General features: G+C 31.2%; 1 protein-coding gene across 1 annotated transcript in view; it reads right to left on the bottom strand.

The window, feature by feature from the left end:
* klg (klingon) overlaps positions 1-24,674 on the bottom strand; it is a 256,568-nt gene that overhangs the window by 54,796 nt on the left and 177,098 nt on the right. Inside the window, exon 2 of the mRNA XM_065503447.1 lies at positions 6,835-6,972. Within this exon, the coding sequence (XP_065359519.1) occupies positions 6,835-6,972 (138 nt within the window). The remainder of the gene's footprint in view (positions 1-6,834; positions 6,973-24,674) is intronic.

The raw sequence follows: 24,674 nt of genomic DNA, 5'->3' as shown, positions 1-24,674 counted from the left end.
TTATGAAATAACTGAAACCAGTTCAATATGGGATAAATGTTTGAATTGAAAAATAATTTTTTCTGTGTATTGACTATATTGAACATGAATATGTAGAAATAATTAAATTGTTTTCATTTCGTTACTTTTCAAAATAAAACTGTTGGTTTCTATTTCATTGCAATTAATGGCTGTTTGTATTTTATTGGAATTTACTAACCGAAAACATACAGCAAATTGCAAAATATTTATTTAACGTGCCATGTTTTCCCTTTCGAAACTGAAACATTTAATGCTCTATTAACTCTATAACTCTCGCAAATAGTATAATAAGTCACGTTAAGCTTCATATATTTGATGATGAAACATCAAAGTGATGATACATTAAATTTAATGTCAGAGCAATTCTTTTGCCATACCCTACATGGTATATTAGTTTTTATGCACCTGTCATAGTTGTTAAATAGTAACAAGTGTATAAATTTCATGCCACATGTTGCATATTAAAAACCATTAGAAGAAGAACAAAAGCACACACTCTCACATAAATGGCCCACAAAAAGTACAAAAAAATATATATTTATATATAAAAATGTGCAGCAACAGCTCGTACAAATACATCACTTTACATTTTATATAAATTTTACAGGGAAAAAAAATATAAAACAAAAAGGAGAAAAAAAGAATTGAATAAAATAAAGACCGTTAGAAAATTTTATAAAATGAAATAAATTTGCAAATAAAAGCGTAACGGGCTAAAACTGACAATGACACACTTATTGTATTTTACCATGTAAATGTGTCAGTTATTTGAGAGCGCACTAAATGCTTTTTGCCAGTCCTGTTCTGTTGTATTTCAGGATCATGCAGCAGCTAAGAGGCAATATATTATTTCAACAATCATCCACAGTAGCAGTATTATATTAAATGACACGTAACTTCAAAATTATTTTTTTATTTCTATTTTTTTATTTTATACATTCTTTTTTACTTTGCCATCTTGTTCTATTTTATATGATTGTTGTATTGTTCAGTGTTTTTATGAGGTTTCATGTCAGTAAAAAGATTGCCATTATATTTAAATATGTATTACTATTGTAACTTAAATTTATTTTTCTTATATTAGTTGCATAAAATATTTTGCTTGACTTTGCTTATGCAGTATTTTCTTAATCCCAGAAAAAAATAATGTTTCTTGTTTAAATGGCAACTCTCTGCCAGCGTAATTGCATTTTCCCTTTATATCACAAGTGAGTGTATTATCATATGCATATGCATTTTCTTAAAACAGAATCAAAAAAATATATGTACAATATAAAAAAAAACGTTGTATGTCATTCAACATGTCATGTGACATGAGCAATGTTAATAGACCGTTCATTTTTTTCCTTTTCTGTTATATATCATTGTTTCTTATTTGTTCCTCCCTTGAAATATGCAGCGAATATAAAAACTATTTGTTTTAAGAGAAAACCATTTATGTATATTCTGTTTTTTTGGAATTGAAAGAAATATAAATTGATAATGCTTTCAATTACTAACATAATCCACCAAGTCGTTATGCATATGCTTTAAAATATGCATTTGATTAGTTTTAAAAGTTAGCGAAAACTTGCTAATGATATGCCATTACCAGCGCAATCAAAAATATACTCTTAAAAATTAGGTTTATACGCATAAAAAATTCACTTAAGAATTAAAAATATGGTCTTAAAATATAAAACATTTTAGTGTAAACAACAAAGTTTTTTATAATTCGAAAATGTCTAATTTGGTGCCAAGAAAATTTAACTTTACTTCTTTAATTTGGAAAAAAAAGTACAGCTGAGAACTGGAAGCATAGGGTAAAATAGAGACGATACGTAATTGCCAGAAACCTAAGTCTGTTGTCAAAAACCTATCTCAGGCAACAACAAAATACATGCTGGTCAATGTTTTTTTGTTTTTGTATCAGACATATGATTTGTTGTATTTTTGTTTGACAAATCGGAGCGTCTCGTCTCTATGTATAATTCTCTATGACTGGAGGCATTACTACATGAAGATTGTTGTAAAACTCAACAAGAGCTTGCAGAAATATTCGAAAATACACAAGCAGAAATTTCAAAACGTTTGCAAGCAGCAGGATTCATCCAAAAACAAGGAAATTGGATACCATACGAATTAAAGCTGAGAGATCTTGAAAGACGATTTTGTATGTCTGAAATTTAGCTTTGGTGGGAGCAAAAGGGTCCTGTCTGCTATGGGCTGCTGAAATCAGACCAGAGCCTCACAGGAAACTTGTACCAAAGGCAACTGGTACAGGCATATTCTGATCCAAACTAAAGTTGGATTTTGGCCATTCTCACCCCGCAGTTTGGTGAACATTAGTAAAGAAATCATCCTGAAAAAATTTAATATTTTCCAAATATTGAAACATTTGACTTTTGACTTTCACGATTTAAGGTTTAGTGTTTCCCAATTTTAGTAAAACTTTCAGAGTATATTTACAATTATCTGGACTATCATATTCTGAATAGGTTTTACTTAAAGTTCATAACAGTAAGGAAATAAAGCTCATTTGTCAAAAAATGGCCAACTAATTGGTTTTTCTCGAAAATATCAAAATTTAAATCGCAGGTACGGAAAAACTATAAGAGATATTTTCATAATTTTTTCATATTTTTATTCCCTATTATATTCTCAATAAATCCCAATATCATCAAACAATTCTGAAATTTTTTTAACAACATTTTTAAAAATTTGAAAATGGAGTTTTGAAACTGCCGTTAAAAAAATTTAATTTTTTTGGTCATACCTGCGAATAGGTTAACGGTATCCTACGAAAACAAAAACACACATACAAGTAGATATGGATATATTTTAAGTAAAAATTAGCTTTTATTTTAATATTTATCAAAATATATTAATTTTGTTCGTACATTTGTTGTTCTAGTTGCCTGAGGCACATTAATGGCCTGGCGAATTTTTAATAACTTTAACATTTTTTGACCAATTTCTGTTTTTTATATCTCAATTAGAACTGAAAAAATGCATTTTCCTTTGTAAATGCATCTCAAAACTTCAGAGGGCTTAACCCCAACCGATTTACCTAAACATTTTTCAGTATGATTTTTTTTTACTAATGTTCATCAAACTAGGTGGTGAGAATGGCCAAAATCCAACTTTCGTTTATTAAGGTCCACCCTAATGTGCATACAATGTTTAAGCCCAATAAACAAGTTTTGCCGACGTATCTGATGTCAGAATTTTCTGAACTAATTCTAAAAATTTATCAGAGAATGAACTGACTCGTGTAAATTTCCTTCTGACACTTGACCGAATATTTTTCTTCTATGATTGTTTCAGGCACTTTTACACATTTTCTGGAAAGATACCTGTCTGCAATTTGAGGGCACATTAAGTTTAAAAAAAAATGTCTCAGAGATTTGTTCGATATCAATCAGAAATGTATGTCAAAAATTGCTTTAGAAATTGAGAAGTCAGAAAGGAGTCTGAAAAATGTACGAATTTACCCAGACAAAGAGTTAGGATTTCTTGTCAGCTACTCATACAAATGTTGGTACAATGTCAGATACAAAATCGGCAACTTGTGCCGTACTATCGGTACAAGTTCTGAACGAATTGTGCAAAAAAATGCTTAGTGGGAGGTAGTCTATCTGCCTGAGTGTCTGCTGGCATTTTTCATTGTGACATGTAAATGCAATATTCTTTTATTGTAGTTATTATTTTGTTCATTTTTTCAGTCATACTTATATGTCTTTATTATGCTGATTAGTTTATATTCTTTTTTGAACTTTAGTATAAAGTATTATTTTTGTGATTTTGCTGGCAGGTGACTTGATTAAAATGGACGTATAGTTAGGTTAGGTTAGGTTAGGTTTTCCAGGCAGCCACGAAATAAGGAAGATAGAAAGAGCAGCTCACATGGGTCCATCAATGGTCCTTTTGTGTTACCTGAAAGTAGAAGAAAGAAGAAGAAAGAGGGACAGATATAAGTGAAAAGGGAGAAGAAGAAGATTGAAGAAGTTAAGGAGGAGATGTAAGAAGAAAAAGAGAGGGAGGAGGGAGGAGATCTTGGAGAATTTACGTGCCAATGAGTCGGCGATCATTGGGTCACTCTAAAGTGATCCCCGTGTCTGGTCTTTTCAACCAATTACTTCTACCTATAAAGGCACTAATGCCCTCAAGCCTCATATTCGAGAGCTCAGAGAGACTATCAAGGGAACGATGCCCCAGAAACCTTAGGCGTAGATCTCCTAATGCCGGACAATGACAAAGAAGATGAAAAATAGTTTCATCCTCCTCCTCATTTTGACAACTTCTGCAGAAGTCGTGGTACGGCAAACCAAGTCTCCTAGCGTGATTACCAAAGGTGCAGTGTCCAGTTATGACCGCCACTACACCACTCAATTGTGAGCGTGTAAAGCCAAGAAGATGAATTGTCCGTCCCCGATTTAGTCGGGGCCATATCGTCCTGGTCATAGTGCATGTGGGTTCACAGTCCCATCTTGCCTGAGCGAGCTCATAGTAGAAGTTACTAATTTGTAGCTTGCATTTGGATAACGGAATCCCACATAGGAAATCTATGTCTCCGTCAGGTAACATGGCGCCTTTTCTCGCCAGATCATCGGCAACACAGTTGCCCGTAATAGTAATATCCCCGTGTCCCCGTACCCACTTGAGTACGACTATTGAATGTCTCGCCATCCTGTTTAAGGATGCCCGGCATTCCTGGACTAAGTTAGATGTTGTGTATACACCTGTCAGGGATTTTATAGCTGCCTGACTGTCAGTATATATACAAATATCCCTGTCAGATATCTTGTTATAACTAAGCCAGTTAGCCGCCCTTTTGATGGCCGATAATTCAGCCTGAATAATGCTACATTCATTCGGAAGTCTGAAAGATAACCTAATATCGAGTTCCCGAATATAGACACCTACGCCAACTCGATCTCCCTTCACAGAACCGTCCGTATAGACTGAGAGACCCGTTGTGTCATGTAAGGGCCCGTTCATTGCTTCCGTACCACACGGAATTGAGAAATCGAAATTCCTCGCTAAGAAGGGCCTAGAAATGCAGTAATCGATATTCTCCGGAAGAGTCTGAATACTACCTATTATGCTGGCGTGACCATATGGAGCGTGTTTCCACGCACCAATCGCGTTTAGCCTAAAGGCAGAAGTAAATGCCATTTTTCTTGCCATAAGATCCACAGGGATCCAGTTCAATATAGTAAAGAGCGACTTTGTTGCGGTCGTTCTTAAAGCTCCTGTTATCAGGATTGCCATTCTCCTTAACACTCTCTCGAATAGCATACACGTCGAGCCACTGTCTAGTGCCTTCCACCAGACAGAAACTCCATAAAACAGTGTCGGCTTAATGACCGCATCACATAGCCAGTTGACAAACTGGGGTCTAATACCCCATTGCGTACCTATCGCCCTCTTACAGACATACATAGCCGTCAAGGCTTTTGACGTCCTTGAAAGGGTATTGGGTTTCCAGGATAGTTTACTATCCAGAATAACTCCTAAGTATTTCGCACTGTCCGATAGTGTTAGTTCAACACCATTTAATCGGGGAAGCGAGAAATGAGGAATCTTGTACCTCCTTGTGAACAGTACAAGTTCAGTTTTGCCTGGGTTTACACTCAATCCACTGTCCGTACTCCACCGACTCAGTATACTGAGTGCATGTTCCAGGCGTTGTGATATCGTGTCCAAGTGGATCCCAGAGACTGCCACCGCGACGTCATCCGCGTAGGCGACAGTTTTATAACCTAAGAGATCCAATTTCCTGAGCAGACAATTTATGGCCAAATTCCACAGAAGTGGCGATAAGACACCTCCCTGAGGTGTACCCCTAGTGGCCATTCTCGTGATCACTGCCGTTCCCTTTTCGGAGCGAATGATCCTGTATCGTAGAAGGTTTGTGATGAACCTTACAGTTGATTGGTCTAAACCAAGATCCGTATAGTTAGAACTAATAATTTAAATTTCTGAAAAATTCAACTTCAAACAAAGATATATTAACGAAAATTTTTATTTTCTAGACCTACTATTAATATCTACCAAAAAGCTTATATAACTAATTTCTATTAATCACAAACATAAACTAGAATTATAATTTGTATTGAAATTTTGAATTTCTTTGTGTTTAAACACAGAATTCAAGCATTAACAATAATTTACATTAAATGTCACAACAATTAAATATCAATAATAACAAAGTATTTCAACAGATTATTATTATTATGGTTTTGTTTATTTAAATATTTAGCAAACAAATACTTAAAACGTTAATTAACAAACTCATTATTTTGTTAAACAAAGAAAATTGTTTTTAATTAAATTGCACAATTATTTCAAGAGCTTCAACGTACATATGTGCTAACTATTAATATCAAACAAACAAAAAATAACACAATTTAATATTATTTTGGCCAATTGTTAAAATTCGTTATTAGTATTGTTATAATTATTCATAAATGTACATTTTAATATTTTAAATATGCATGTTAATTAAAATAATTATTATTACGCTGTTGTTTCCAAATATTTAATCTATATAATGATGAGTACGTTGATGTTTAAAATCATAATTCCACAAAGAGGCTTTTATTATGTATAAATACGTACAACACTTGTTATGTGACAATATTCAATATGTGTAGAATAAATTATGTTGTTTAAATGGAAACTATTTAATAAATTTTATAGCAATATTTGTTAGAGTTTGATATTGAGTAATTCATACTTATTTTTAATAGATTATTTTATGAAAATTTTGACAATTTGTTTTCATAATATTATAAATTTATTAGTTATTATTTTATTTTATACACTTACCTAAATTTTCCACTTGACAGGGTAAAACCAAAGTATCACCCACTACAGCACGATATGTATGACCACGCGATAGAAAACGTGGCTGGGGCCCCGATAATGAACCTTGTGGTGAATTGTTCAGCGGCCGGCTATTGGTGGCTGAAATTGAATAAAAGTAAATAATTGAAATTAGTAAAATGCAGTATAAACAAGTAAGAAAGTATGGTCGGTCAAGCCCGACCATATAATACCCTACACTAAGTAAAAGAGCAAAAACATTTTTCTTTTAAAATTTCAATAATTTATATTTTTGAGTGATTTTCGGAAGTGGGCCATATATGGAAGCTATGACCAATTATGGACCGTTCATCATGAAATTAGGTCGTGTAATTTATGTCTATACGAAAGTTTACTATGTTGAATTTTGTGAGTATACCAACATTTTTAAGCGATTTATGCACGTTAAAGTGATTATCGGAAGCGGGTCTATATGCGAGCTATGAGTAATTATGGACCGATCGTAACAAAATATGGTGACATGAATTTTGTATAGATAAAACTTATTTGGAGCGGAATTTGTGGATATAAATATATAAATTAAACTTTTATGACCGATAAAGTCCAATTTCGGAAGGACATTTGTATGGGGGCTAGGTGAAATAATGGACGGATTTCAATAGGCTTGGTCCTTGGGCCGAAGAAATAATATGTACCAAATTTGATCGAAATATCTTCAAAATTGCGACCTGTACTCTGCGCACAGCCAGCCTGCCGACCAGCCAGCCAGACGGACGAACATCGTTTAATCGACTCAGAAAGTGATCGGTATACTTTAAGGTGGGTGTTAGACTAATATCTTTGGGCGTTACTGGTTACTGGTCTATTTTACTGGAACAGGATTATGGTATTTATTACTCAACTAGTTAATTTAAAATTGTATTCTAATATAAAATAAATAAATAGATTCAAATTTCTAAATGGAGTTAATAACAAAGCCCATTGCTATTGATGACAGCTAGATAGGTAATTCAGAGTCCCGAGAATTCCACAAAACGTTCAATCCCGGGAAATTGTGTGATAATTCCCTAGAATTAGTATCTTTAGTTTTATATGATGTTTTTTGAACTTGACTTTCTCTAAATAAGCTCAAAGCTCCAAACAAAATGAAGAAGATTCATACAACACAAAATATTTAACCCAAAAAGACCAACAACAAGTGCATTATTCAAATTATTTCAAAAACTCCTGAATATTAACGAGGCTGGCACAGAATTCTATTCCGATCGAAGTGGAATTATTTTAGTATTTTGCTTTTTACAAAGAGTAAAATGAATATTTTTGGAATAAAACCACCATTATTGTTTTTATATTAATTAACATCTTTACTGGCCAATTCAAAATTAAACAAAAGAAAACATTTATTTTTTGCGAATTAACAGAATTAATTGGAATATAACGAAGGTAGAACAAAATCTAATGGAAATTGAAGCCATTCCGATACAAATGATGACAGGTTTGTATATAACCAAATTAGAAATCGTTATTTTTTTTTTTAAATTTTAGCTTTTATTTTGAAACATTTGTATAAGGTTTCTGGCAACATATAGATTGAACTGCTCATCTTTTGATGCTATGAACGAATCAAGCCAATATCGAACACTAAGTATGTTCCAAAGTGAAGCGTTCCCCAGAGAAAGAGTTCTGCATCGATCGAAAAAAATAGTAGTCGGACGGGGCACGGTCGCACAGAGGGTTGAAACGTACCAAAAGTGGGGATTAATTCAAAAGCTGAACTTTATCTGTTTTAGTCATGTTTGGTATTGGGTTAAAGTGCATTAAATAATACATCACAAACTGCTAAAATTACAGTTGTGAGTAACTTACTTTATTGGCAGTGAGCGGTCAAAGTCAAATAATTTTTACAAATTTTACGTGCTGTGGTTAAAATTGAAAATTGTGATATTTCGAGAGCTTATATTTTTTGTTAAATCTATTAAAAGTAGAAATATTAAAATGGTACCATCAAATTCAGGTATTTGAAAACATAAATAAATCATTTTTGTTTAGATAAATGTTTTGAAAATATTTGTTAAGATTTTTTTTAAAGTTCTCCATTATTTTGGTTTTTTCGATATATAGATTGAGTTTAAAAAAAATCAGGGCGAGATCGGGAAAATTCCATTCAATGCTCTTAAAATATGAACTTTCAGCTTCTATATACAGAAAAAAAATCGTGCGGGTTTATTAAGGTTTTTTACTTATTTAAGTTATAGTGAAATAACTCCTCTTGTTAAAAAACATATTCTGATACAAACCAGGTTAAAAATAGTTTTCTTACATTTTTTTTAATGTTGTGTTTTTATAATATAATAATATTGTCTTTTTTGGTTTTTTTTTTAAAAAATTTTAACATTTATAAAATTTTGTGTAAAACAAAAATTGGATTTTAATTTATGCTAACGTAAATACATACAATAAATTTATATTTTGAATTTTTTAGTAGCACATGAAGTATGCTTTAATTTCCAATTTTATTCAATAATTTATCGCTTTCCATTCCAAAGTTACAGCATAAATTGTGAAAAAGGTCTTTTTTTCCAAAAAACAATAATGCTCTTAAAGGGTTAAAACAAATTTAACCTTTTTTATCTAAAATGCTGTGTTTTTATGTGCTTATAATAACTCTTCAATAAAAAAATATAATATTTTAAAACTACGGCTTCTATGAATTAGTCGCCACTTTGGGTACCATTCAACCCACTGTGGGTCGGGTAAAACGGGCGAGGCAAAATGTGCCTAACATTTCATTCTAAATAGTTTATAACAGGTATTGCAACATGTGGCCAAACGTTGTCATGATTGAATATTACGGTTTCATGTATGGTCGCATATTCTGGGCAATTTTCGGTTGCCTGTGATGGTCTGTTCATGTTTCATCAGCTCATAATACAGAGGACCCTTTTTCTTCCACCAAATATAGAGAATTTCCTTTGGTGTCGATTCGGCTTGTTGGCCGGGCTTCACATACTATTTCTTACTCTTAGGGTTATCGTTATGGATCCGGTGCAAAAATGATTTTCTTTTATGCGTTCAAGCAGCATTTCAGACATGCAAAGTCGTCTTTCAAAGACTCTCGGCTTCAATTCGTATGCTACCCAATTTCGATGACTTTGGTTGAATAATGCTGCTCGAAAACGTTTTAAAATTACTGCTTCAGTAGCTCCCAATGATTTTGTTGAGTTTGACAACAATCTTAATGGATTCAATTCTTAGTCTTATAACATTTTTGGCTGACCTGGGCAGGGATGAAAAATGGTTATTCAGATTTCTAATAAATAACGACATATCTAATAGGGACAGCATTTCTCTCTATATTAAATTAACATCGGTCCATTAAAAAAGCAGGACACTATATCCTTCGTTTCTAGAGAACTTTTCGAATACATATTTCATTTTAATTATTAATAACAGCAGACCCTAATAAAACTGATTTCTTAAAAACTTTTTCCCCAGAATTTATTTGAAGTTTTTCAATTCCATTTAAATAGCTAATAAATTTTTGGCGAATTCTTTTTTAACACCCAAATTTGACCATTAATTTTGTTTCTGTATAAAGTGTCTGTCTATTTGATGTAGGAAATGTAAAGTTTTTTTTTCTCAAACAAATTCTTATAAATTACATTCTTATAATTCTGCTCTTTCTGCTGCTTTATCCCACATAAAAATAACAAAGAACAGCAAAAATACTTAAACTAAATAAATTTATTTTTTATTATTTTCATTTAAGTTGTTTTTTTTTTGTTTGTCTATTTAATACAACTCAAGTAAAACAAAACAAAAACGTGGCGTATCGATAGTAATTTCGTTACCATGACATTCAATTAGCATAAAAATGTCAAAAGAAAATAACTTTGTTTTGTTTTAGCATTTTAATGAAAAATATTTTGCTAAAAAAAGAATAATATGTGAAGAAATTTCTGTGTAGGAGAATTTAATGGCGTATGACTTTGTGTGTGTGTGAGTAGTATGAAAAGAGCATAAATGTCCTTAAACTGTTTCAGTGAATAAAAGTGTGGGTGTGTGCGTGAGTGTGTGTATTAGGGGGGCTCTTATTTAGCAATTTTTTGATTTTAGATGCTTTCAAAGTCTAAAATTCTTCATCATCTAAATACCAAATGCTGAAAATCGGATAACATTTTATTCGAAGTTTTTGGTAAAAATTTAATAATTAAAATTTACTTAGTTTTTGTATATCGTCACCTTAAATTCAAACGGACGTAACTAAACTTTATTTGTTTTTCAGGAGAAGCAAAAAACGTTATACAATCAATACTAGTAAAGTTAAACGTCCGTTAGAATTTCTTTAACATAGTCGGCGTTTTTGATTGTAGGAGTCTAAAATTTTGTGTGAACATGTAGTTCGATAAAACAAACAATAATCAATCAATAAATAAAATTTTTTTGCAGTTACCTCCGTTTGCATTTAAGGTGACGATACTTTAAATTAATAAAATGCATGCATATAATAAATTTACCCTTAAACGTTTTTTTTAAAGGATTTTTTTATTTTCTCGAAAAAAGAGTTAAACTTAACTCCAAAGAGAGAAGCTAGAGGGAACTGCTAAGATCTGCCACCAAAATTATCCCCATAAAATTCCACAATAAAACTCTGACAATATGAATTCTCTCTACTATAATGATCCCTTCGATCAAAAAATTAAAACTTTTACCCAAAAAAACTCAGACCAGCTATTTATTCTACAAAAATGATCTACTCAATATGCCCTTTCAGTATTATAGGTTCGCAATTATGTTCCAAAAATGCTGTTGGACAGTGTTATTAAAATATTAAAACTCATCTCACAATTTAAAAAAAAAAATTACGTTGTTTACCCTCGTGTGTTGTGTTCCACACATAAGGTATGTCACTAGAAACATAATTTCTTTGGTAGTACAAATTAATGATTTACCATCAAGACATTTTAAGAAATTTCACGAAGCTACAGTTTGTGTAGTTTTCTACATAATGGCAAAATAAGCGTTAAATATACAGTGTCTCTTATAAATATATAAATTTAGTTTTTTTTAGCATTAGCCTCTTCTTTTAACTGCTCATCTTCAGTTTGTGTCAGTTCGCCTATTAAGCAACACATAAATTGCAATCAACGGACAAATCATAATTATATTAAAGTCTCTCTCGTTATCTCAGCTTAAAACATTATATTATTTTTTTGTTGTAAATATTTTAAATTAACAAAAACAATATCCAATAAAGAATTTCAAACAAACCTTGATACATTTATATACATTAAAAATCCTGATGAAAGATCCACCAGACGAGGGGTACAAACCCCCTATTAGGTTTGATAATTCCAAAAAATTATCAATTGTATCAACCGGTCCTAAATACTTAATAATGACTCGAAAAAACAGTGAATACACTTTAGCAAATGTTTCGCCATTCTTAATAAAGAAAGTCGTTGACAGTACATGTGGAGGAGAAGTAGAAATATGTAAAAAATTAAGAAATGGTACGATATTAATAAAAACAAAAACTTACACACAAGCTAGTAAGCTTATTCAATTGTGTTCATTAAATTACGATATTGAAATAGAAATGAAAGAACATAACTCTCTCAACTTTGTACGTGGAGTAATCTACTCAAATGATCTTCGCGATATACCAGAAGAAGAAATACTAAATGAGTTAAAGCGCCAAAATATTTACAAAATAAATAAAATAATGAGAAAAGTGAATGATGAATTAAAAGAAACTGGATTAATTATTCTCACATTCGGCTCAACTAACCTCCCCTCTGAAATATTTATTGGATATGAAAGAGTAAGGGTAAGGCCTTATATTCCTCTCCCATTAAAATGTAAAAACTGTTTACGCTTTGGTCACCACATAAATAATTGTAACAATAAAAAACTCTGTACGGTATGTTCAAATGAATTCCACACTGACATAGAGAATGAACAATGTGATAAACAATCTTCATGCATAAATTGTATTGAAAATAACAACGAAAACACAAATCATTCTCCCAACAACAAAACATGTCCCATATTCATAAAAGAAAAAGAAATACAAGCAATAATAACTTTAGAAAAGGTAAACAAAAAAACAGCTGTTCAGAAATACCATGAGCGAAATATTTCATCTACTTATTCCTACTCTACTGCGACCAAAACAACAACTTCAATAACAACATGCGAAAATACTTCAAATCAAACATTAAACATCAACAATAAGCAACAAACTAATATTAAAAAAATTGATCCAAAAACCGAAAACAAAATATCAAACAAACAAAACTCAATGCAACCACCAACACTCTCATCATCTACTCGAAAATTACAAGATTATTCCGAAATTGATACATCCGATGGAGATACCGAAACAGCTAGCAATTCATCCCAGATCACAAAACAAAAGGATACAAAAATTATAGAAATTCTCCCAGCAAATACATCCAAAAGAACACGACAAAAATTAAAGAAGCAAGCAGATGCAGAGGCCGCAGCAAAACGCACAAAAAACAACTAATTTAAGATTTTATATTAGACACTGATAGTTCACTTAGTTCTTTCGGGTGGATTTGGCACCGGCCGGATCCGCTCATGGCGGTAATATTCTACTTATTGGATACTCGTTACAGGTAAATTATCTGTACTCTGTGCTTCCAATGGGTGGGATAGTCCCTTATGGCGAGTTCGGTCGTTGTCTTGTTTACCCGATCGGAACTATTTGTACTATCAGTGTATGCAACTCTCAACAATATTATTACTAACAATTTTTATCTAATTATTTCTTATATAGTTCATTAAAGTTAACCCGAATACTTAAGCCTTTCTTATATATTAAATAATTTTCTTACTTAATATGACCATTAATATTATACAGTGGAATATAAATGGATTTAATAATAATTATAATGAACTAACCTTACTTATAAAACGACTTAACCCAAAAATTATCGCACTACAAGAAACCCATATACATAACAAAACGACTCATTCGATTCCTATTAACTTTTCTTTTTATTCAATTAATACTTCTTCAACACGTTACGGCGGTGTCGCATTGTTGGTTCACAATTCATTACAACAAAAACAAATACATTTGTCAAACGACTTCGATGCAATATGCGTTGAAATCCAATCGAAATTAAAATTCAGAATTATATCTGCATACATTCCCCCTTGCCAAAGCTTTACAACAAGAAATCTAGAAAACATCTTAAATTTCACTAATACACCTGTTCTAGTTACTGGTGATTTCAATGGTTGGCACCATCTATGGGGATCATCATCGATTAACACTAGAGGCAGAATTCTAGCTAAATTCATTAACAAATCAAACTATATTTTACTAAATGATAATTCTCCCACTCTTTTTAATTCACATTCAACATTATCTAGTGTTGATTTGAGCTTCTGTTCTCCCTTACTTACACCTCACGCGCAATGGAACATTGAGAAAACTTTGTACGGAAGTGATCACTTCCCCATAATAATTTCACTTTTCTCTGACCCACAGTGCAATATAATTAAACATTTCAAACCTAAATTCAAACTTGATAAAGCAGACTGGAAACAATATAGACATCTTTGTATTGAATCCCATTCAAAAAGACAAATTAGTTCCAACATTAATAAGGAAGCGGCGAATTTTAATAGAATAATCTTGGAATCTGCCAATAAGGCAATTCCTCAAACACACAATTTGAACAAACCAAAGGTTCCCTGGTGGAACTCCGATTTAGAGAACTTAAAGAAAATTAAAAATCAAAATTGGTATAAATTTAGACGTAATATGACCACAGAGAATATGATCAATTACAAAAAGGCTAGCGCCACATTTAGGAGACAAATGAAGATATATAAAAGGGAATCTATTTTCAAGTTCACTTCTACTATCAACCCCTCTACTACATCAGAAAAAATATGGTCAAATATTAGAAACTTCACGGGATACAAATCGAAAACTGGAATACATTGCATCCAAACCCATAACGACCCAAACGTTACACTTACCAATGACATCGAAATAGCAAATGAGTTAGGTAATTTTTGGTCAGTCAACTCATTAGATTCAAACTTTTCACCAGAGTTTATGATTTGTAAGAACAATCTGCTTAATAACACACCTCCATTTATCCCAAACCAGAGAGCTACCTTAATTGAAAATGATTTTAACCTCATTGAACTACAGGCAGTTTTAAATAAAGTAAGGGGAAAAACCCCTGGCGCAGACCGAATTTCATATCCAATGCTTAGGCAATTACCAGTTGAAATGAAACACCGTTTGCTAACTCTTTATAATAATATTTTAGACAATTTTATACCCCAACATTTTAAAATTAGTATTGCTATTCCTATTCATAAACCCGGTAAGGATAAATCATCACTAAATGCGTATAGACCAATTTCACTAAATCCTTGTTTAGCTAAAACATTGGACAAAATGGTTGCTAATAGGCTCTGGTGGTTTGTGACGACTCATAAGCTACTAAGTAGTCGACAATTCGGTTTTATTCAGGGAAGATCGACAATAGATAGTCTACTTTATGTAGACTATCATATTGCCAGCAATCTATCCAAGGGTAAACATACAACGATAATATCGTTGGATTTTGAGAAAGCTTTTGACAAAATCGGGATTCATACGATTGTTGACCAATTAACACATTGGGGAATAGGCCCTAGAATTATAAATTACATTATCAACTTCATGAGTAACCGAAAAATTGTAGTTAGAATTCGCAATCAACTATCTTCAACATATCCTTTACAAAACGGTATACCCCAGGGTTCGCCTTTATCGGTCATATTATTTTTAATAGCATACAATAAACTCTGCTCTATCATTGAGATGAATAGAGAAATTGAGTTTACGGCATACGCCGACGACTTTAACTTGATAATCAACTCCGGCAAAACCAAAAACCCAGTAATAGATTTAAATACCTTATTTTTAAATATCAGTCAATGGTGCAATTTTTCGGGGGCAACCCTCTCTACAAACAAATGCAAATTTATCCATATATGTCGTAAAAGACAATGTAAATGCACCATTAACTCCTCAAATTTTCAACTAATAGAAGTTGATAGCCTAAAGATTCTTGGATTACATTTAAACAAAAGATACACTTGGGATACACACATAGACAACCTTGTTAAGGCTCTAAATAGCCCCCTAAACATCATAAAATGCCTATCTAATTACAAATTTAACTGTAATGTACAAATGTTACTATTAATTACGAATGCTTTAATCATATCTAAAATAAGATATTCTTTACCTTTTTTTGGATTCTCCCCGAAATCCAAATTAAATAAACTAAATACAATATTGAATTCAGCTGTTCGAAGTTCTCTGGGAGCTTTCCGCACAACTCCATGTAAGAATATGTTTCACGAAGCAAACATTCCATCTTTGGAAACACAACTAAATATTAGTATAACTAAACTGGCCTCTTCTTTCTTGACAAATCCAAATATCCTATTAAATGGCATAATGAAAAAAATTAACAATACAAAGAAAATTCCAAAAATCTTGTCCACTATCTGGAAAATAAACGAAAATTTCAAGACTTTCAACATTAACCTAAAACCTTTTAGAGTTAATACAAGAAATTATCCCCCATGGTTTCTTGACCCTAACCGCATAAATACTTCACTCCATAATTTTAACAAAAACCAACATAATCCCTCACAATTTAGAATATTATTTAAGGATATTCAAGAACAATACCACCGACATAAATTTATATATACCGATGGATCGAAATCCGAAGATATAGTAGGATATAGTGTAACAATAAATAATAAAGTCATAAAAACCTCAATATTACCATCGTATAGTTCCATTTTATCTGCTGAATTAATTGCTATATATCAAGCCATTAAATATGTTGAATCAAAGACAGCCAAATACGTGATTTGTTCCGATTCATTATCTTCTTTGAAAATGATAATGAACATTTCAAATAACAACCCCTATGCATCCTACATAAGAAATTGCTTGATTCATAAGGGAAACAATGTATCTTTAATATGGACACCTAGCCATTGTAACATCGAAGGAAATGAATATGCAGATATGGTTGCTAAGGAGACACTAAGAACGCCTTTATTAAGTACTGAAAATTATAACTCTAAGGATCTCCTGAAATATATCAAGCACTTTTATAATGATATGGATAACACTTTCACCCGAACTTCCCATTGGTATAAAACCATTAACTGTACAAAAATCAATATAAAGAAATATTCTAATAGTGATATTAACAATCTTCATAGAAGAGACATGATAAAATTTTTTCGAATTCGACTAGGACACTCTAAATATACACATGGCTCTTTAATAAAAATATCCAATATACCCATCTGCAACTGCAATATTATTCGTCCACCATCTCCCGAACATTTCCTTTCCCTCTGCCCAGAATTTCAAAATTTAAGACCACAGATATTTGCTAACAGAAACCCATTATCATTGATTTCTAATCCAACTACAGATAACATTAAAATAATAATTGAATTCCTAAAACAAACTAACATTTATAACTTCATCTAAAATAATTAAATCGAGCTTAAAGCCCAAGTAGCTATAGCTCAGTACTAAACAATTAGCTTATAATTTTTAAATTTAAGTTAGTTTTATAAATAAATAAATAAATAAATAAACTGCTCATCTTTTGAGGCCAAGAACGAATCAAGCCAATATTTGATACTCTGTTCCAAAGTGAAGCGTATCCCAAAGAGAGCGTTCTGCATTGATGGAAGCAAATAGTAGTCGTACGGACGGAGCACAGGCTGACTAAGTAGTTATGATGGAATATTATGGTTTCATGTCTGACCGCATATTCTGGCCATTTTTCGGAAAATGCTCGCTTCAAACGAATCAGTTGCATTCGGTACAGGTTCCCTGTGATGGCCTTGCCAGATTTCATCAGCTCATAATAGATAGGTTCCTTATGGTCCCACCAAATGCAGAGCATTACTTAGTGCCTTGGACATTTGGCATCTATTCGCCTGGTTAGCTATCTTAATGGATCAATTTTGCTTTGCAGGTAATGATACATTGCAAAAAATAAAAATAAAGCCGCAATTCAGACATACAAAATCATCTTTCAAGGTCTCTCAGCGTCAATTCGTATGGTTAAGAATTGGCCACTTAAAATCCGTACGGATTAAAGTGAGCATAACTTTTAAACGATATAACGTATGTTAACATTTTATACATGAAATTAAAGTTAATTTATTAAGCTTTAAAAAATATAACTTTAGGTTTATGTGTCTTTATTTCGATTACATTTTCTGGCCTTTCTTTTTATGCCTCCTATTAATAGCTGCACAACTTTACTTCCCACTTCTACCGTTATTCCAGCATATTTATTCCACTTTGTTCTCATCAAAATCTGGTTATTTACTGTACCTGCACTCTTTTTCAATTTACGTTTAACAATTCTCCAATATATCTCGATTGGACGAAGATTTGGGCAATTTGTTTAATTGATGAGTTTTGCTATAACATCAATATCATTCTCATTATACCACTTCATAGTTGTATTTGAGTAATGACAATTTGTCATTGAGTAATGACAACTTGACTAAAACTTTGTATCGGATGTGTGATATCTTATAAATTATATATAATTCTGAAAATTCTTTAAAAACATTTCTAAAAATCTTGACTCTTCTAACAGTAGCTGCGGATTGCCTGCCAAATTAATATTTTTGTTCAATTTTACGTATTCATATTTAAAGACTACCTCGAGCTACCGAGATGTAAAATTTCTGACCTGATATCTGCTAAAAATCGGATTTTGGGTTTCTTTTAACACGACAAAGTCGGATTTTCTAGATATTTGTGCACAATTTTATCACTAGCTTGACTTGCAATTCATTGTAGAAAAGCGGTAGATTTGTTGTTAAAAACATATGTAAATCTTTTTCCATTTTGATAACTGGGAGCTTTGTTATGATTACTACAGTGCGTACGGATTGTAAGTGGCCACTTCTTTACTTAATTTCCCTGCTTTTCGATGAATCCTGCTGCTTGCAAAAGTTTTTGCTTGAGTAGCCCCCAATGAATTTGGAAGCTCCTCATGGAGTAATGCCTCCAATTCTTGGTCTTCAAGCCTACAAACCTAGCTGACCTAGGCGATCTTTGTCTTCCGTGTAAAAGTCATTACTTCGGAACCTCACAAACCATATTTCGCATGTTGAAACCGATGTCTCGATTTTAAGTAGCAACCGAGCCGGAAAAATTCCCGATACATTGATGTTTGAATCATGTAAGTAAGTTATTTGGCGGCTATGGAAAGTTTATTTCAGCATACAGACGGAAAGACGGACTATATATAAGAGTATACAAATTGCTAAATAAGCGCCTTTCTAATGTGTAAGAATGGGCTTGTGAAAGGAAGATAACATTAAGCCTTAAAACAATAACAACAAAAGTTTGGGCCCACAAAAGCTCATTTAATATCTGTTGTTTGAAGATGTTTGTATATTTCATGCAATTACAAATTATTGTTGGGTTTGTTAACTAGTTTTTGGAATAAATTGGATAATGATGGTTGCATAATATTTATATGTCTAGAGGTTTTAATGTGCAGGAATTTATGGATTATTATGCAAATTTTTTACAATTACTGTACAGAAATTTAAGAGCTTTATATAAAAATTTGTATTATATATTTCATGTTATGATATTTTATTTATTAAGTACAAATTTTCGGAATTTACTTTAATTTTAAACAATTTACAAATTGAATTTTTTTATTTTAAATTATTTCAGAAAAACAAAACTTTTACCCAAAAACCTCAAAACATAAATCTTGATTTTAAATGTGTTACAAACATAAGTTTTTTTTCCCGTTTAACCATTTTCAAAAATCATTTATGTTTCTTTTTAAGTGACCTATATTTTTTTTGTCAAAAAAAAAAAAAAAAACTTTTGCTAAAACCATAAAAACCCCAAAAACGTTGTAAAAATATGTAAATTAAAACTCATACAAAAACAAAAACAACAACAAAAAATAATAATAAAAATGGTGATACACGAAAAATGTTAGAACAATAAACCACTTTAACTATAAACCATGACTAAGAGACTATGACACACACACAACACAAGAACAAAAATAAAATAAAAACTTTAATATTTTTTTTTTTAGTTTTTCTTCTTGTTTGCCAGCAAGGACATTTACAAATGTAAGTGGAGCATCAAATGCTAAACAAAATGATAATGTTTAGCAAAACAGCTAAAAATGCATTTTTATGTAATTTTTTTTTGTGTGTTTCTTTGAATATTCAGCGGAATTTTCAGTGGATATTAAAAGAGAATGAAAATAATGGTAAATAAATTTTGGTCCAGTAACCTAAGCTGTAGTTATATAGTTTTTGCAATAGTTTATCAATTTTCTTTTTTTGTTGTACAAGGTTTTTATGTTGTTTTTTTTATAGTTATCTTATAGTTTATAAGTTTTAGAAGCATAAAAAAAAGAATTTTTACACATCATCATTTTTTAGTAAATACTAAAATTTTGGTTAAATTTTATAATTTCAGATAAATATGAAAATAAATGTTTCAAGTATCTTTGCATTTTAAAGGATAATAAGGAAGTAATGTAAAAATAGGGATGTGTAAGGTTTTTCGATTTTCTCTGCTTCCAAAAAGGTCTAAAATTGTTCTATGTTATAAGTGATATCTAAAAAGTTATTTTATAACTGTTATTTTGTGACTTTAAAAATAAAAATCCATCTAAAACAGTTATTATTCAATGTAAAAATAAAAGTCCGCATGAAACTCTTAAAAAAAGAGTTTTAAATAGGACTCAAAAAAAAAACTCATTTGACGAGTTTTATTTTTTCCGTCATAAAGTTAAAGTCATTTCAGGAGTTTTATTTTTCCCGTCACAACAAAAACTCGATTGAGTAGTTTTATTTTTGCAGTCATTAAAAAAACCTCATCTGAGGAGTTTTAATTTTCCGGTCAGAAAATAAAACTCATTTTATGTAAATAGACACTTAAAGCTTGCCGCTGGTCAGATCATTAAAATTTGTAAAACAAAAAAATTGTCATTAAAATAAAATCAAGTGGGATTTTAATTTGCTATTGTTTGATTCCTATTATCAAATTTTTGTTTTTTTTTCTTAAATAAATAAATTACTACAAACATTATATCAGATAGACTCAATAAAGAAAGATATTGAAAAAAAGTAGAAAATAAACGAATATAGTTTTATTTTATGACGGAAAAAATAAAACTACTCAAATGAGTTTTTTTCTGACGGGAAAAGTGAAACTCCTCAAATAAGTTTTTTTTCCTTTCTTCTAATAAAACTCCTTTTTTAAGAGTTTCATTTCAACTTTTATTTTTACGTTGAAAAAGAACTGTGGAGTTGAAATAATATTAGATTCTGAAAGATCTCGTCAATACAAATCTATTGGTAAACAATTAAGAGTGCCGAATCTTATATACCCTTCACCAAATTATACTTCAAAATTTTAAATATTTTTAGGTAAACAAAATTTAATTTTTTTACAGTTTTTTTTAAATTTTAAATATTTTTAGGTAAACAAAATTTAATTTTTTTTAGTTTTTTTTTTAATTTTTTGGAAAAAAAATTTTTCGATGGTTATTTAAAATTTTTTTTTTTTAAATTTAAATTTTTTTTTTTAAAAAATTTAAAATTTTTTTTTTTGTTTTTTCAATTTTTTTTGTGAAAAAAAATTCGTGTTAAAAATTTTTTTTCCCGATTTTGACCCATTGTAGGTCCATCTTACTATGGTCTTATATACGTCGTTGCAAATGTCTTTGAAATATCTATCATTAGATATCCATATTGTCTATATTAATGTCTTAGTAATCCAGATATAGGTCAAAAATAGGTCAAAAATCGAGGTTGTCTTGGTTTTTCCTCATATCTCAGCCATTTGTGGACCGATTTTGCTGATTTTAAATAGCAAAATTCTCGAAAGCATGTCTGACAGAATTATTGAAGATTTGGATCCCGAAGATATCTGGGGTCTTCAGAAAATTGATTTCAACAGATAGACGGACAGACAGACAGACGGACATGGCTTAATCGACTCCGCTATCTATAAGGATCCAGAATATATAAACTTTATAGGGTAGGAAATGAAAAATGTAGAAATTACAAACGGAATGACAAACTTATATATACCCTTCTCACGAAGGTGAAGGGTATAATAACAGTATAGGTCTCCGTTGACTTTAACAGATTCTACAGAGAGTTTTTGATTTAAAATTTTCTGGATAACCGTTAGTTCTATGTCATGCCAAAAAATTTAATTTTGAAAATAAAATCCAATTTATAATAATTTCAGCATTTAATTTTTAGTTGGACAAAGCAAAATCCAAAAAGCATCCTAATGTAAAAGTGTACCCATAAACATTATTTTAAGCTTAAATATTAAACTAAAACTTGTGCTGCTAACATTCCACCTTTAAATTTTCTATACATACTTAAACACACACTTTAGCTATAAAATAAATACATTCACACAAACAGTAGAGATGAAGTAAATTGGTTACAAATAATCAGGATCACTGTTCACAGCAGAAAAAAAAAATTACACAACAGCATTTTACACCCTGCTATTATCACAATTTTTTTCTCTTTCAACACTCTATATTGTTATTTTCCTACGTATCATTAGACTGTTTAATGCACGAGAGATTTAGGGAGGGAGTATGAACAAGTCTCAGTGTATCAGTTGGCATTTTTGGCATTTGACAACATTGCAATTTTTAGCTTTCCCAGGGAATACAAACTCTAGGTGGCCATAAATGTCACAAAATAAACATTAAAGTCGTTTTTTGTACTCTCACTTTCCCTGTCTTTTAGCTATTTTTTTAGCAAAAATTTTATGCTTTTGGTTTTAGGAGTTTCGGTTTTTTTTTTGTTTAAAAAACATTATTTGGTTATAAATTTATGTTTATGATGTATTAAATTTAAATATTTCGATAGGGAAGCAAATTTTTATAGAATGTTAGAATATACAGGTTTTATTAAAACAGTATTTTATGGCTTATTTAAGGATTTTTTAAACAAATTTCAATATTGAGGGAATATAAGTGTTAGTTGCAGACACACACTGGGACTGGAAGTTAAAAGTTAAATGGAAAGTTATTTAAAATTTTGTACTGCTCAAGATAATAAAAACGGACTAAGTATATTAAATAAATAAGAAATGTAAGCCTTACTTAAATTATGTTTAAAAATTCTTAAAAGTTTATGTAAAGGCTCTTCCTTCCCTTAAATTTAAATTATACAAAGTGTGTGTGTGATAGCATCAAAATTCTTTATTCATTGGAAATTCCGTGCAAATATCCACCTCGACTTCGCTGGATTGGGCGCATCCGAAATGTAGGTGCTGTTTGATCATTAAGCATGATAAGATATTTACGGTCGTTCGATTCCCAGTCGCTGCCAATCAACAACCGTCGCACTCCTTCGACGGTATAGCATTGAAACGCCTCCGATGTATAATAAATAATGGCTATAAAATATGTAGCACCAGAGGCGCGGCAACCTGTACTAATAGCAAACATAGCAAAGAAAGTAACGTAGTCAATATATAGTCATTAATGTTACTTATCTTTAAAAAAAAGTAAACCTCATATGAAAAGTCTAACGGGAACAAATCGCACGATCTCCAGTTCACATCGCCTCCACGAGTTATGATCAAACCCTCAAATAGCTCGTGGATAATATCTAATGCCATGGTAGGCGTTCATATTATTGAGGTTACGATGATTTTCGTCAAACAACCCGAATGTGAACAAAAGAGCGTAATAGAGCATAAAAATACACACAATTCATTCAGTTTCTTGATGTTGTTGTGGATATTTTATTTTTTATCCAAAAGAGCACACAAATTAAATGCCTCTTTTTGCGTACCACTAATCTAATGTAACATGAGCTGTGTGGAACGTTGAAACCACATGTCGCTGGTGTCCATTTCATTCAATTAAAGCCAAAAGAAGTTGATAATCAACAACCTATAGTGCTCGCTGTTGACGGCGACGTCGAACTGTGGCGCCCGTAGAACAAGTGAGATTGCAAAAATTCAAAATTTCATGTGTCCCTAAAAAATATTGTCCAGCGAGTTCAAACATCCTACTATTATTACATTCGGATTTTTGGTTCAGAAGATATAGCCCTTCAAATTTGACTGATTTTCAGTGTTCAAAAAAAAAAAACATTTTTATGTAATTTGGTCCGCTTTCAGATACAGTATTTCAAAAACTAGATAACGCATCGGTCTTCTTTTTCATTTTATTGATAGATCTGTTTGCTTTTTGTTTGTCCTGGTAAATCAATATTTACCAACATCCATTTTTTAAATATTTGTCAACTTTGATGCAAAATTAAAAAAACTATAAATTTCTATTTTTGCCATATTTTCAAAATATTGTTACGTTTTAACCTTTTCAAAACATTTGGTTTATTACCTTTAAATAAACCGGATACTTTTGATTGCAAATAAAAGCCGTTTAGTAGTTTGAAAATTGTAACAACTCTTTATTTATTTAAAATTTACAACAACAGAATTAAATAGTCACTCAATGTTTTTTTTATACACGTTTATAAATTCTCAGAAATACAGACACATTATAATGTATACGAATTCACTTGAAAAATACAGCACACTTTACTGCACTCAGTTGATGTTTATTCGAATAGCGTTTCTGATAAACTCACTCACGACTGCAACCTCTGCCACTATTTATAACACTGCCATCTGCACTCCAGATTGTTCTTTAACTGTCAAAATTCGAATATTCCATCCGCCATCTGTGGTGTACTTTCTA

The sequence above is a fragment of the Calliphora vicina genome, chromosome 1 (genome assembly GCF_958450345.1).
Source record: "Calliphora vicina chromosome 1, idCalVici1.1, whole genome shotgun sequence".
In the NCBI taxonomy this organism is placed as follows: Eukaryota; Metazoa; Arthropoda; class Insecta; order Diptera; family Calliphoridae; genus Calliphora; species Calliphora vicina.
This window is presented reverse-complemented; position numbering and strand designations above follow the sequence as displayed.